The 15,082-nt window shown below is 35.5% G+C and overlaps 1 protein-coding gene across 1 annotated transcript in view; it reads left to right on the forward strand.

Annotated features, from left to right (window-relative positions):
• The window catches only part of KIFAP3 (kinesin associated protein 3), a 187,573-nt gene that overhangs the window by 118,264 nt on the left and 54,227 nt on the right, over window positions 1-15,082 (forward strand). The window contains exons 12-15 of the mRNA XM_035010840.1: window positions 9,633-9,741; window positions 11,010-11,122; window positions 11,659-11,824; window positions 12,439-12,564. Of these exons, the coding sequence (XP_034866731.1) occupies window positions 9,633-9,741; window positions 11,010-11,122; window positions 11,659-11,824; window positions 12,439-12,564 (514 nt within the window). The remainder of the gene's footprint in view (window positions 1-9,632; window positions 9,742-11,009; window positions 11,123-11,658; window positions 11,825-12,438; window positions 12,565-15,082) is intronic.

Here is a 15,082-nt window from a genome sequence, read left to right on the forward strand (position 1 = left end):
ATGCTTTATCAAAATTCTTTTATCTTCATAGTACTGTTCTTAAGAAAGATTTTGCTATGACTCAGTTGCTTGATATATTTCATATGTTAGGTCTTTTTGCCTTGAAGGAGTTTAGTGATTTTTTTATATGCATTATGTTGTAAGGGTAGAGATTCTATACATATTAAACACATTTTATTCTTAGGGAATTTACATTCATGGATTCACTATTGTGCCATCAATCTTTATTAAACTGAGCTCCACTAATTTGAATATCTGATGATTGGAATCCTGGTTGGGCTGGTTTTTAATATTACATTATTTTTTATAAAATGGTTTTCTAAAATAGAAAAAGCAAAATTGCAGGATATAGAGTAAACAATAAAAATACCACATTAAGAAAACACTTCAGAGGCATATGCAAGGTTGGTTCAACATCTGCAAATCAATCAATGTGATACAATACATTAACAAAAGAAAGAACAAGAACCATATGATCCTCTCAAGAGATGCAGAAAAAGCATTTGACAAAGTACAGCATCCTTTCTTGATCAAAACTCTTCAGAGTATAGGGATAGAGGGTACATACCTCAAGATCATAAAAGCCATCTATGAAAAACCCACAGCGAATATCATTCTCAGTGGGGAAAAACTGAGCGCTTTCCCCCTAAGGTCAGGAGCATGGCAGGGATGTCCACTATCACCACTGCTATTCAACATAGTACTAGAAGTCCTAGCCACAGCAATCAGACAACAAAAAGAAATAAAAGGCATCCGAATCGGCAAAGAAGAAGTCAAACTCTCACTCTTTGCAGATGATATAATACTTTATGTGGAAAACCCATAAGATTCCACCCAAAACTGCTAGAACTCATACAAGGATTCAGTGAAGTGGCAGGATATAAAATCAATGCACAGAAATCAGTGGCATTTCTATACACCAACAACAAGACAGAAGAAAGAGAAATTAAGGAGTCAATCCCATTTACAATTGCACCCAAAACCTAAGATACCTAGGAATAAATCTAACCAAAGAGGCAAAGAATCTGTACTCATGAAAGAAATTGAGGGAAGACACAAAGAAATGGAAAAACGTTCCATGCTCATGGATTGGAAGAACAAATATTGTGAAGATGTCAATGCTACCCAGAGCAATCTACACATTTAATGCAATCCCTATCAAAATACCATCCACTTTTTTCAAAGAAATGGAACAAATACTCCTAAAATTTGTATGGAACCAGAAAAGACCCCGCATAGCCAGAGGAATGTTGAAAAAGAAAAGCAAAGCTGGTGGCATCACAATTCCGGACTTCAAGCTCTATTACAAAGCTGTCATCATCAAGACAGTATGGTACTGGCACAAAAACAGACACATAGATCAATGGAACAGAATAAAGAGCCCAGAAATGGACCTTCAACTCTATGGTCAACTAATCTTCGACAAAGCCAGAAAGAATGTCCAATGGAAAAAGGTCTCTTCAACAAATGGTATTGGGAAATTGGACAGCCAGATGCAGAAGAATGAAACTGGACCACTTCCTTACACCACACACAAAAATAGACTCAAAATGGTTGAAAGACCTCAACGTGAGACAGGAGTCCATCACAATCCTAAAGGAGAACACAAGCAGCAACCTCTTCGACCTCAGCCGCAGCAACTTCTTCCTAGAAACATCGCCAAAGGCAAGGGAAGCAAGGGGCAAAATGAACTATTGGGACTTCATCAGGATAAAAAGCTTTTGCACAGCAAAAGAAACAGTCAACAAAACCAAAAGACAACCGACAGAATGGGAGAAGATATTTGCAAATGACATATCAGATAAAGGGCTAGTATCCAAAATCTATAAAGAACTTATGAAACTCAACACCCAAAGAACAAATGATCCAATCAAGAAATGGGCAGAAGGCATGAACAGACATTTCTCCAAAGAAGACATCCAAACGGCCAACAGACACATGAAAAAGTGCTCAACATCGCTCGGCATCAGGGAAATCCAAATCAAAACCTCCATGAGATACCACCTCACACCAGTCAGAATGGCTAAAATTAACAAGCCAGGAAATGACAGATGTTGGCGGGGATGTGGAGAAAGGGGAAACCTCCTACACAGTTGGTGGGAATGCAAGCTGGTGCAGCCACTCTGGAAAACAATATGGAGGTTCCTCAAAAAGTTGAAAATAGAGTTACCCTATGACCCAGCAATTGCACTACTGCGTATTTACCCCAAAGATACAAATGTAGTGATCCAAAGGGATACGTGCACCCCAATGTTTATAGCAGCAATGTCCACAATAGCCAAACTATGGAAAGAGCCAAGATGTCCATCGACAGATGAATGAATAAAGAAGATGTGATATATATATACAATGGAATATTATGCAGCCATCAAAAAAAAAAAAAACAAAACAAATGAAACCTTGGCATTTGCAACGACGTGGATGGAACTAGAGGGTATTATGCTAAGCGAAATAAGTCAATCAGAGAAAAACATGTATCATATGACCTCACTGATATGAGGAATTCTTAATCTCAGGAAACAAACTGAGGGTTGCTGGGGTGGTGGGGGGTGGGAGGGATGGGGTGGCTGGGTGACAGACATTGGGGAGGTTATGTGCTTGGTGAGCGCTGTGAATTGTGGAAGAGTGTTGAATCACAGACCTGTACCTCTGAAACAAATAATACATTATATGTTAAAACAAAGAAGATTGTAGGAAGGGAAAAATGAAGGGGGGATATCAGAGCGGGAGACGAACTATGAGAAACAAACTGAGGGTTCTAGAGGAGAAGGGGTTAGGGGGAGGGGTTAGCCTGGTGATGGGTATTAAAGAGGGCACGTATTGAATGGAGCACTGGGTGTTATATGCAAACAATGAATCATGGAACACTACATCAAAAACTAATGATGTAATGTATGGTGATTAACATAATAAAATAAAATTAAAAGAAAACACTTTAGAGGAATATAAATAGTAAGTTACATTTACTAAAGTAATTCCTCTTAAGACTCCTACTAAGCAATTCCTCGTTAGCCTTATATGAGTTATTAAGTGTATATTACTTGAAAGATAATATGTAGTAAAAAATAGACCATAATTTCTCTTTTTATTACAATTGCGCATCTTTTATTCATTCCAAATTAGTGAGATGGTTCTAAGATTGAATTTACTATTCTAGACTTTTATACTTTATCCACATGCAATTAAAAAACTGATAAACTCTCAAGGGTAATTTCTTAGCTTTTTATATCAAGAGGATGAACTAATTATGTTTATAGGAAATAGATACTCTTCAAAGAATATACAGCATATCTTATCTAACAAGGCAAGGCTTCTTATAGAGATAACACATGTCAGACTGTAGCCAATGCGAAGTGTAATCAAACTCTTTGTCAAACAAGCTTTCAATAAAAGAGTAGCCATGTCAGAGGGAGATTACAGGTGATTTACTACAGTCTCACTCCATATGTTCCAAGGGTTTCTGCTTTGCAGTTTCAAAGGGTGTTCCTTTTCCAATCCCATTTAGTGTCAGAACTTCATTGACTACAAGATATGAATTGGAAAGCAGCCAAAAAAGAATAATATTCTTGTCTAGATTGACTGTTTTTATCCAGATTAGATTTTAAAGAAAAAAACACTAAATAAAAAAGAAATAAATATAAAATAAAAAGGGACAGAAAACTTGTTGAATCTTCAATTTGGGATTATCCTCTTTTTAAATGTATAATTTCAAACATGAGACATAAAACTTTATTTTAAATAAAGGAGTGGAAATAAGAGCCTGTTTAGATTATTTCTGCCACATTATTATTGCAATTGAAAACTTTGTAGAAAATTCTCCCATACCTTTTCAAGAACAATATTCGTGCATTTTTGGGGGGATAATTTTCTAACATAAAACATTTCTGCAGTGGGAGGTTTCAGAACATTAATGAACTATATTTCATGAACAAAATCTTCCAAAACTTATTTAGTAGTCAACATCCTTTATTTTTTTTTTATAAAAATTCAATTCTTATAGGAATAGTGAGGTGACATTACCAAATTACATCATAAATATCCTGAAGCTTTTTAGTATGAGGCCACATTTTGAGAAACGAAATGATACTCTTGAATACATTTGGTCCTAAAGTGCTATCCATCCTGTAACTTGTACTTTATAGGGCTCAGTTTTGACATATTTAGGGAAAACTTGACATGGCTTGATTGCCACCCAGTGCCAAATTCATTATAGAGTAACAGAATCATAGAAAGGAAATCTGGGATTAAATTGCAGTTTCCAAGCTTCCTTCCCAAGTTAAAAAGATACTCGTTTCAGAGATAGTGGCTACTCAATGACTTTAAAACTAGTAAAGCTTTAAACTATTTGTTGAGACACCTGGGTGGCTCAGTCAATAGGGTGTGTGACTCTTGATCTCAGGGTTGTGAATTCAAGCCCCACATTGGGTGTGGAGATTACTTAAAAATGAAGTCTCGGGACTCCTGGGTGGATCAGTTGGTTGAGCATCTGACTCTTGGTTTCAGCTCAGGCCATGATCCTAGGGTCCTGGGATTGAGCCCTGCCTTGGATTCCTACTCAGCGTTGAGTCTGCTTGAGGATTCTCTCTCTCTCTGTGCCCCTCCCCCTGCTTATGCTCTCTCTTTCTCTCTTGGTCTATCTAAAATAAATGAATGAATCGTTAAAAAATAAAAATAAAAGATCTTTTTTTTATCTTTTTTTTAAGTATTTATTTATTTGAGAGAAAGAGAGCACAAGCGGAGTGAAAGGGAGAAACAGGCTCCCCGCTGAGCTGGGAGCCCAACATGGGGCTCGATCCCAGGACCCTGGGGCCATGACCTGAGCCAAAGGCAGATGCTCAACTGACTGAGCCACCCAGATGCCCCAAAATAAAAGATCTTTAAAAAAATAAGTAAACTATTTGTGACAGCAACTGATTAACCTACTTATTAAATAAAGCTGTATCTGAGGTTTGGATCTTAGAGTTAATGTATTACTTGGTTAACTCTGAAATTATGCACATTAATTTTTGTTTAGTAAAGACTGTCAGGTATTGCAAATGATTTTCAAATGAAAAGCCTAAAATAATTTTGAAAGTAGGAAAGCAGTGGTTCAGTAGTCATCCATATTCATTTCAAAAATATGTGGAGTATGGTCATATTCTTTAATTACATTAGATATTTATGTAAAGGAGCTTTATAAACCATACAACACTCTACAAAAGTAAGGTACTATTAGTAAAATATTAGATCGTTCACATTATTTTGGATCTATTCATAGTCCAATTTAAATACTGCCTTTCTTATATGTATTTTATAAGATAGATCTATAATTAGAATTTTTTATAAATTATTTAACACTCAAAGTAGGTGACTGCATGTTCAATATGTTTCATAATTTCTCCCAATTTTATATTGCTTTTCTTCTTTTGTACTGTAGTGCCTCTAATTATCCAGTATATTCTAATTATTCCCCTATTATGTTACCATTCTGTAAAATTTGGGGTCCAGGGCAAGTCTGACTTTATATATGATCTTAATGGTCTCAGTGGGTGAATTGTTTCAGGTAAGCAAACTTAGGGATAACCAGGAGTTAATAGTCATATTGTAATAATAGTTAAAAGTACACATTAACAGTTCATTGTTATTTAGACTTCTAAGATGCATGTTTTGTTTAAATACGTGTAAATGCCATCCAGATGCATATAAAAATATTTATTGGTGTTAGAATAGCCAATCAAAGTACATGTTTAGGTAATGATGTCATGGTGTTATTTAATATTTTACCATAGAACAGTGTGTAAGAATCTTCATAGTGATCCACATGTTTTCCACCACAGTTGTCCTATTTGGCCCCTCTTTGATCTACATGCTTCTTTTTAGCTGAATGCTGGTAAACGTCCTTTCTGACAGCCCCCTTTGCTCCTGCCTGCCATTATCTGCTGAAGTTCAGAAACCAGAGCATCACTTCAAACAGCAGAGTTAGGGAGTAGCCAGTCAGAAGAGATTCCTGAGGCATGCAAAGTTCTGCCATAATCATTCAAAGATGTTTGGGTGGGGGGACGGGGGCAGTAGAGGTGTATGTGAATACAGAGAGCTGTGGGGGTTGGCCTCTGGTCACTGGTAAATAAGTGAAGTCAGGTGCCAGAGAGTCTAGACACAGTGATTTCAGTCATGGGTCTTTGGTATCTGATACTCAATATGGGACTTGTCTGATTGAACGCTATTGCCTCTTCATTGCACAGGCTGAAGCCCTTTTAGTGCTTTCCTGTTAAATTAGTAAAAGATGACAATGGACATAGTTAAAACAGAACAAATCTAGTTTTAATATTTCCTAGTTGTCAGCAATTACACTTAGCTTTTGAAGTGCCATGGGTAGCAATCAAATTAGAGACGTAATGTTGCACATGGAGTTTGAACAAAACTATTATTTTAAAATGTGAATGCTTTAATTAAAATTGAAGTGTTTCTCTTTCCTATTATGAAAAACTAATTCTATATCATGATACATTTCATTCACATTTAGTCCTGATTTCTCTTGGTTTGGCGGGGGTGGGGGATAGTTGGATAAGATTTCAAAACTGTGCATTATTTTTTAAAAATCTAGTTTCTGATTACTTCACGGATTTAACATGAAAATTACCAAAACAAAACAAAAAACAAAACCCCTCGGCTTCTAAATAGATCACCTCTAACCCCATTTGTAAGGGCTATTTTCATACTACAAGGTTAATTTCAAGTAAATAGCAACATATTTTGCTTGTAACAGATTTCTGTTATTGTAAAGAAATTTCTTGCCTAAATAAAAGTTTGGAAAAATCTATAGGAAGTTTTTAATTCGAGTATGAAAAACATACTAATTATATTAATTGGAGGATTGCCATCTACATTTTTATTAATTTATAATTTACTTTTAATTGTTAATATATAGATAGGTAGCAAAATCTGGTAAATGTATATCCAGTAGATTAAGATTATTTGTTTTGCCATAGAATTTATTCTGTAATATTATTAGTGTTAATGATTCTTTTTTTTTTTTTAAAGATTTTATTTATTTATTTGAGAGAGAGAGTGAGAGAGAGAAAGAGCACAAGAGGGGGGAGCGGGAGAGGGAGAAGCAGACTCCCTGCCGAGCAGGGAGCCCGATGCGGGACTCGATCCCGGGACTCCAGGATCATGACCTGAGCCGAAAGCAGTCGTTTAACCAACTGAGCCACCCAGGCACCCAGTGTTAATGATTCTTTATATAAAAATTGCATTAGTAGCAACATCTGTGGTTAAAGAGCTGCCCTCTGGAAAAAGGCGTGATACATTGCCAACTATTCACCTGCTATAGTGTTTTGTGGTTTTCAGCATACAGTATATATATAAAAGTATAGTTGGGTTTTTTTAAAGATTTTATTTATTTATTTGACAGAGAGAGACACAGTGAGAGAGGGAACACAAGCAGGGGGAGTGGGAGGGGAGAAACAGGCTCCCCGCTGAGCAGGGAGCCCGATGTGGGGCTCGATCCCAGGACCCCAGGATCATGACCTGAGCAGAAGGCAGACGCTTAATGACTGAGCCACCCAGGCACCCCAAAAGTATAGTTTTGTTAGGATTATACCTACCTAGGTATAATTTTTTGGAGCATTTGTTAAGTGGATCTGTGTTTTTACCTTATTCTTTATTTTTTTAAAGATTGATTTATTTATTAGAGAAAGAGAGAGAGTTATGGGGGAGGCAGGAGAGGAGAGAAACTCAAGCAGACTCAGCACGATGCTCAATATCACGACCCTGAGATCAAGGCCTGAGCTGAGACCAAGTCAGACACTTAATGGACTGCGCCACCCGGGCGCTCCGGATCTGTGTTTTTAATTTTGATTTCTAGTTGTTCATTGCTAGCACACAGAAATGCAATTGATTTTTGTATGTTAACCACATATCCTTTTTGAAACTTAAAAGTTATCTGAAACTAACATAGAGAATAAATAAAACAAGATTTAACAGAATACGGTCTAACCAGACAACAAATAGTTATTATTCACATACTATATATAAGGCACTGTGCTGGATTCACAAAGGCATGTTGATCTAAAAAGGTATTGCTCTGAGACATGACATAAGAAATTCTAAGGTAATAAATTGTAGGATTGACTTCCCTATGTCTTAGCAATTTGACTTAGAGAAAAATATCTTTTTTTTTTTTTTAAAGATTTTATTTACTTGATAGAGAGAGACACAGCAAGAGAGGGAACACAAGCAGGGGAAGTGGGTGAGGGAGAAGTAGGCTTCACACTGAGCAGGGAGCCCGATGCAGGGCTTGATCCCAGGACCCCAGGACCATGACCTGAGCTGAAGGCAGATGCTTAACAACTGAGCCACCCAGGCGCCCGAGAAAAATATCTTTGCATAATGTACACTAAGTTAATCTGCTGATTTACCAATAATAGAAGACTAGCTTCTCAAACCTATAGCATAAAGTTTGTTCATTTCTCCTTTAATATAGCAACTGTCTCTCATCATGACAAATCTAGGTTACTGATAGATGGCTTAGGTAGCCTACCTTTTCCTAGATTTCTACTTTTCTGTTTGCTGCTTTTCAGACCTACCTTCTCTTCCTCTTATCATTAATAGAGTCTTTTCTCATTTTCTACCCATGCCCAAATGATTGGATCCAGCCTACAGCTTCAGTCCATCAACCACATATGACAATTCCTAAATCTCCAGTGCAAACATTTCTTCTAAACTCAGGGTTGCATTTATAACTTTTACTGAATATCTACACCAGAATATCACATAAGCAGCTTATTAAACTCAACATATTTAAAACCAATATTACTATCTTCCCTTTAAAGTTCTACTCTTGTTTCTCTTGTTTGGAAAATGTTAGCTCCACTATCCATGTTGTTGCTCAGTACAGAAAACTGGGAGTCATTTTTGACCCTTCCTCTCCCTTAACCCCAACATCTAGTCACTTATTAAATCCCATTTTGATTCTTGTTCCTAAGTACATCTCTAATCCAGCCTTTTATCTCTATCCCCACAGCCCCACCTAGCACAAGTAGTCATCATCTTACCTGGACTTTTCCTCTAGTTTCTTAGATGGTCTTCCCACATTTTCTTATTCGTTTTCAGTCTATTTTCCACACTGGCCAGATCATTTTGAAACACAAATCTTATCCTGACATTTTACTTATTTAGAAGCCTTTAATGGCTTCCCATTATCCTTAAAATGAAGCCCCACATCTTTAACATGTACTTCAAAACCCTGCATGATCTGGCTTTTACCTTTATCTCTGAACACTGACTCACTGCAACCATGTTTGCCTTCTTTTGTTCTTCCTTACCTTATAACCGTGCACAAGCTATTTTCTTTGCTGAGAATGCTCTACTTCTACACAGTATTTTAAATTCCTTAAATGCAAAGGCTATATCTAATATTCCTCTTGTATTCTCCACTGTACTCGGTAGTTTATATTTAATGCTGAACACTTTGTAGTTCATTAACCATTAATTCATTCAATTAGTCAGTAGTGACAGCCTACCACTTCTATGAGTAGAAATATAATTGTATTATATTATTCCCAACATAGGATCTAAGATAATACATTGTAATAAAATATTTCTGGTGTTTTTGTTTTTTTGAATAAAATATTCCCTGTGCTTTTTGCTAGTTAATGAAGATGCTGTTTGAATGTTCAGATGAACGAATTGACTTGGAACTCATTTCTTTCTGCATTAATCTTGCTGCTAACAAAAGGAATGTACAGCTTATCTGTGAAGGTTAGTGCCTTTGAGCTTCATTGATAACCTCTATCATGTCAACTGGCAAATAATGGAAAAGAAATAATTAGGAATTAAGAATTATACTAGCTATGTAAATCCTATTTTTAAATTGTTTTAAAAATTTATAGCTCTCATCTTTGAAGGTCGTATAGATTAAGAATAAATACTGTTATATCATGTGTAGAAACACCCTTTAGTAACATTTTATAAACCAGGTTGTTATCCTTAATTGAAATTTGAATTTTAAAAACATTTTAGATTAAATAAAACTTTTTATTTGCAAAACAGTGTGTTACAGTGTAAGATAATTAATTCAATAGAAAAATATATATTAGGTATTTGTTTCCATAATAACTTAGTAAAATAGCTTGTCATGCATTATGATATTTTGGAGTCTGCTAAATAGTTTCTTTCTTATTTGAAAAGTATACATGTTTGTTTTAAAGAAACAAAATGACAAATGAGCAAATAGGAAAAAATTAAAATCTTTACTCTTGCTATCCAGAGATAATGATAGGTAAAATTTTGGTGCAATGCTTCTGTATATTTTTAAACTAAAATGAGGTTTTTCTATCTATATATGGTGACTTTTTTTTAAGTTAGTAATATCTTGAATCTCATTCCATGTGATTAAATACTTTTATAAAACATAATTGCTAATAGCTGCAAAATAATCCATTAAGGGATTTTCTAGAATTTAATCAGATATTTTGGATATTTGTTGCCACTTCTTTTCTGTAACAAACAAACCATGCTGTAGTAATGTTCCTTTCTCTGAAATTTTTCAAATTTCCATTTTTATATTTTTAGAATACATTCCTAGAAGTACAACTTTTCTGGGTCAAAAAGTATTTACATTTTTAAAATTTGTGGTGCCTATTCCACACACAAAACAGCACATACTGTGTAATACCATTTATGTGAAATTCTAGAATAGGTAAGATCAATCTATGTTTAAAAAGAAGAAAGAGAAGGAAAACAGGAGGAGGAAGAGGAAAAGGAGAAGAGAAGCGATCACATTTGAGGAAGAGAATTGACTAAGAAGGGGCACTTTCTGGAGTGAATGGAAATATTCTATATCTTGATATGGGTATGAATTACCCAGGGGCATAAATTTATTGAAATTAATTTATTATACACTTAAGATTCATGCATTTTACCATGTGTAAATTGGGGGGGGGGTTGAGAACTATAAACAACAACAAAAAATCATTAAACTTAAATGAACCTTAATTCTATTGGAGGAGGCTTCTGTTTTTTTGTAGGAAATGGGCTGAAGATGCTCATGAAGAGGGCTCTGAAGTTCAAGGATCCATTGCTGATGAAAATGATTAGGAATATTTCCCAGCATGATGGACCAACTAAAAATTTATTTATTGTAAGTATAGTTTCTTTGTTTCTGTCTATTAAAATAGCCTGAGAATTAAAGCTTTAAAGTGCTACATTTGGAAATAAAACTCTTACTGAGCTCTTATCAAATATTAACTCATGACCCAAGTTGCTTCTTTTGTTACCAACTTCCTTGTAAGTTTAGCTTCTAGAAATCCCAATCTAAGTTTTAAAGTTGTTTTTGTTTTATGATCCCTACCCCTAACCCTTCCATCCTCACTCCAGTTTTCTTGCCTTTTAAACCATTGGCTTCTGGGGTACCTGGCTGGCTTCATTTGGAAGAGCATGCAACTCTTGATCTCAGGATTGTAAGTTTGAACCCCGTGTTGGGTGTAGAGATACTAAAAATAAATAAATAAATAAATAACTTGAAACTAATGGCTCCTGTAGCAATTTGGTTTAAGATTATTAAAACGAGAATCATGTTTGATACTTCTTTTTTTCTTCCTATGGTTTACATTATCAGATTGGTTCTTCTGCAGAAATCATATTTCAAAATTTGTATTAAAATTCTCTTTTATTTAGGATTATGTTGGGGACCTTGCAGCCCAGATCTCTAATGATGAGGAAGAGGAGTTTGTGATTGAATGTTTAGGAACTCTTGCAAATTTGACCATTCCAGACTTAGACTGGGAACTGGTTCTTAAGGAGTACAAGTTAGTTCCGTACCTCAAGGATAAACTAAAACCAGGTCTGTGCTTAGTATTTCCCTTTTGCATAATCATTAAGTTATTTCTTTCTGTTGTGGATAAGGCTGCTTGAAGTGTTTTTTTGACCGGTATTATACTAGGCCACACGTTTTCTTCCTACACCTTGAGTTTCAGCTCCAGTTCTGGTTTCTTCTTCCCAGAAAGGTGGTCACTAGGTCTCCTCTTATATGTATGTATGCTTTTTCTTAACAGTACGTTTTCTTAATATTAGTTTCCCTTCCCTATCCTGCTTATTTTTTTATCCTGTCTTTTTAAAATTACCGTTATCTCTCTATATATGCATACACATGCACACAGAAAGTTCTTTGAGCCATTCAGATGAGTCTTCTGTTTTCTGTGTTTACATTGTCATTCATTTATATTTTCAAAGATGTATCTTCATTTCTCTACTGCCCTCCCCCACCACTATGACCTGTCTTCACTGAGCTTAGAAATGTGGGGAAGAGGACAAATTTATAAGTATATTAAGTAAGGATTCATAAGAATTGATTTAGAAGCTTACAGTATTTCTTCTGTGCATTGAAGTCTTGGTAATATAAATGGATTTGGATCAGGACATTGCAGTGAAAATTTTCTATGGTCTTGACTTGACTAGGTGCTGCAGAAGATGACCTTGTCTTAGAAGTGGTCATAATGATCGGAACCGTGTCTATGGATGACTCTTGTGCCGCACTGCTAGCCAAATCTGGGATAATCCCTGCACTCATTGAATTGCTAAATGGTAAATTATAATTTATTTTAATTTATTTTTATGTTAATATATAAACAGGATATTAGTTTATACTTTTAAATATAAAAGGTCTGCAATCATGAAATACTAATATTCTATCTTTTCTTCTTTCTGTTGAGCTTTGTGTTGATTTAATCAGATCTCCTATCTTGTGCAAACCCTTTTTTTAATATCTTGAGTTCTAATCAGGAAGGTTCATTTGGAAGCTCATTCAAAGCATCCTATTCCCTCCTAGGTCCATTATTGTCCTCTAAACTTTCTGTAATGAAGAAAATGTTCTCTATTTGTGCTGCCCAACGCATGTGGCTGTTGGGACTAAGAATCTGTATTTTGTATTTAATTAGCCACAGTGGCTATGGTTACAGTATTGGACAATGAGGCCTGGATAGAGTTTTTCCCTCACCTTTGTGTTGTTTTTAAGGGGCCAGGATTCATTGTTTTCCACATTGTATTCAAAATCTATCTGAATCTAATGTTATTCTGTTATCTAGAACCTTGTGTTAGTGTACTTAGGCTGCCATAACAAAAAGACTGGGTGGCCTAAACAAACAAACAAACAAACAAACAAAAAAATATATATATATATATATATTTTCTCATAGTTCTGGAGGCTGGAAAGTCCAAGATCAAAGTGCCAGCCAGTTTGGTTCCTCCTAAGACCTTTCTTCCTGGCTTCCAGAAGCTCACCTTCTTGATGTGTCATCACAACCCCACAGGGCAGAGAGCACAAGCAAGAGAGTACAAACACACGCTCAACACTCTGGTATCTCTTCTTATAGGGATACTAATCCTATGGGGTCAGGACTCCATCCTTATGACCTCATTTGACCTTAATTAACTTCCTTATAGACCTGTCTCCAAATTAAAGTCACATTTCGGGTTAGAGCTTTAATATAGAAATTTTGCAAAGTATGGGAAGCCTAAAAAGACACTCTAATCTCAATCGTTCCTGTACAGGTATAATATATGTGCATTTTGTATTATTTTAATAGACTTTTTTGAAGTATAGCATACATAAAGAAACATACAAACATATAGCTCAATGATTTTTCAAAATGAGCACACCCATGTTACTTCCACTCAGATAAGGAAATGAAACATCACCATCACCCTAAAAGTCCCTCCTGTGTCACCTCCCAATCCTTATCACCCTCTCCAAATTGGTTTCTATCCTTTCTTTTATTGCATATAGATTACTTATGCTTGGCTTTGAACTGTATAGAATCCAGTTTTTTTTGCCTTACATTATAATGTGAGATTCATCTATGTTAAAAAGTGTGTTTCTTCTCATTGCTATATAAATATACTACTATTTATCCTTTCTACTATTGGTAGACAATAGAAGTTTTTTTGTTTTTTTTTTTTTGATAGGAGAAGGGCTATTATAAATAATGTTCCTATGAACATTCTTAAACATTTCATTTGGTAAATATATGTATTCATTCCTATTATACATATGCCTAGGACTAGAATTGTTGGGTCATAGGGTCCACATATGTTTGGCTTTAGTAAATAATGCCAATATGTTTTTCAAGGTAGTGTGCCAATTTTCAGTCCCACCAGCAATGTGCAAAAGTTCCAGTTCTTCTATATCACCCCCGTATCTGGACATTATTGGTCTCTTTAATTGTAGAGTGGCGGTTTTAATTTGCATTTCCCTAATGACTAATAATTGAGTACCTGTTTGTATTTATTGGCCAGTTAGCTGTGGCTAATAAAGTTAAATACCTATTTAAGTCTTTTGCCCATCTCTCTCTTTTGAATTTTTAAAAATTTGATTTGTAAATTCCTTAACATAATACATTTTTTTTAAAGATTTTTATTTATTTATTCATGAGAGACAGAGAGGGAGAGAGGCAGAGGGAGAAGCAGGCTCCCAAGGAGCAGAGAGCCTGATGCGGGACTCGATCCCAGGACCCTGGGATCATGACCTGAGCCGAAGGCAGACGCTTAACCATCTGAGCCACCCAGGCGCCCAACATAATACATTTTAATAGGTCATCTAGAGATAATACCTCCATATTTGAAGTGTTCCTACATATAGTATATATATATTTACTTTGGTCCACCCTTCTCACAGCCAGGAGTTTTCAGATTAGAAAAAATTAAAAGAGAGATAGTTGGGAGGTGTAAGTGAAGACAATGTAGTTGGCAGAGTGAGAATGAGGATTTTCTGATGAGCTGGAGAAAGTTGAAACAAATGACCCGTCTTCCTGAATTGCTGTTCCACATTGATTATGATTGAGAGAGCTGAGATATGTATAAAGCAAGCTGACAGAGCCAGCTCAGAGTGTTTTACTATGTTTTAATGTTCTGTGCCATGAGGTTATCATAAGCAAAAGCTGTATACTTCTCTTTTTAAGAAATACATGGATTTCTGGGAATATAGTCAATAATACTGTAATAACATATGTTGACGGGTGGTGACTACTCTTACATGGTGAGCATTGAGTGATACATAGAATTGTCGAATCACTGCTGTACACCTGAAATGAATATAACATATGTC

Source organism: Mirounga leonina, unplaced genomic scaffold (genome assembly GCF_011800145.1).
Source record: "Mirounga leonina isolate KUSES-001 unplaced genomic scaffold, KU_Mleo_1.0 Mir_154, whole genome shotgun sequence".
Classification (NCBI taxonomy): domain Eukaryota; kingdom Metazoa; phylum Chordata; class Mammalia; order Carnivora; family Phocidae; genus Mirounga; species Mirounga leonina.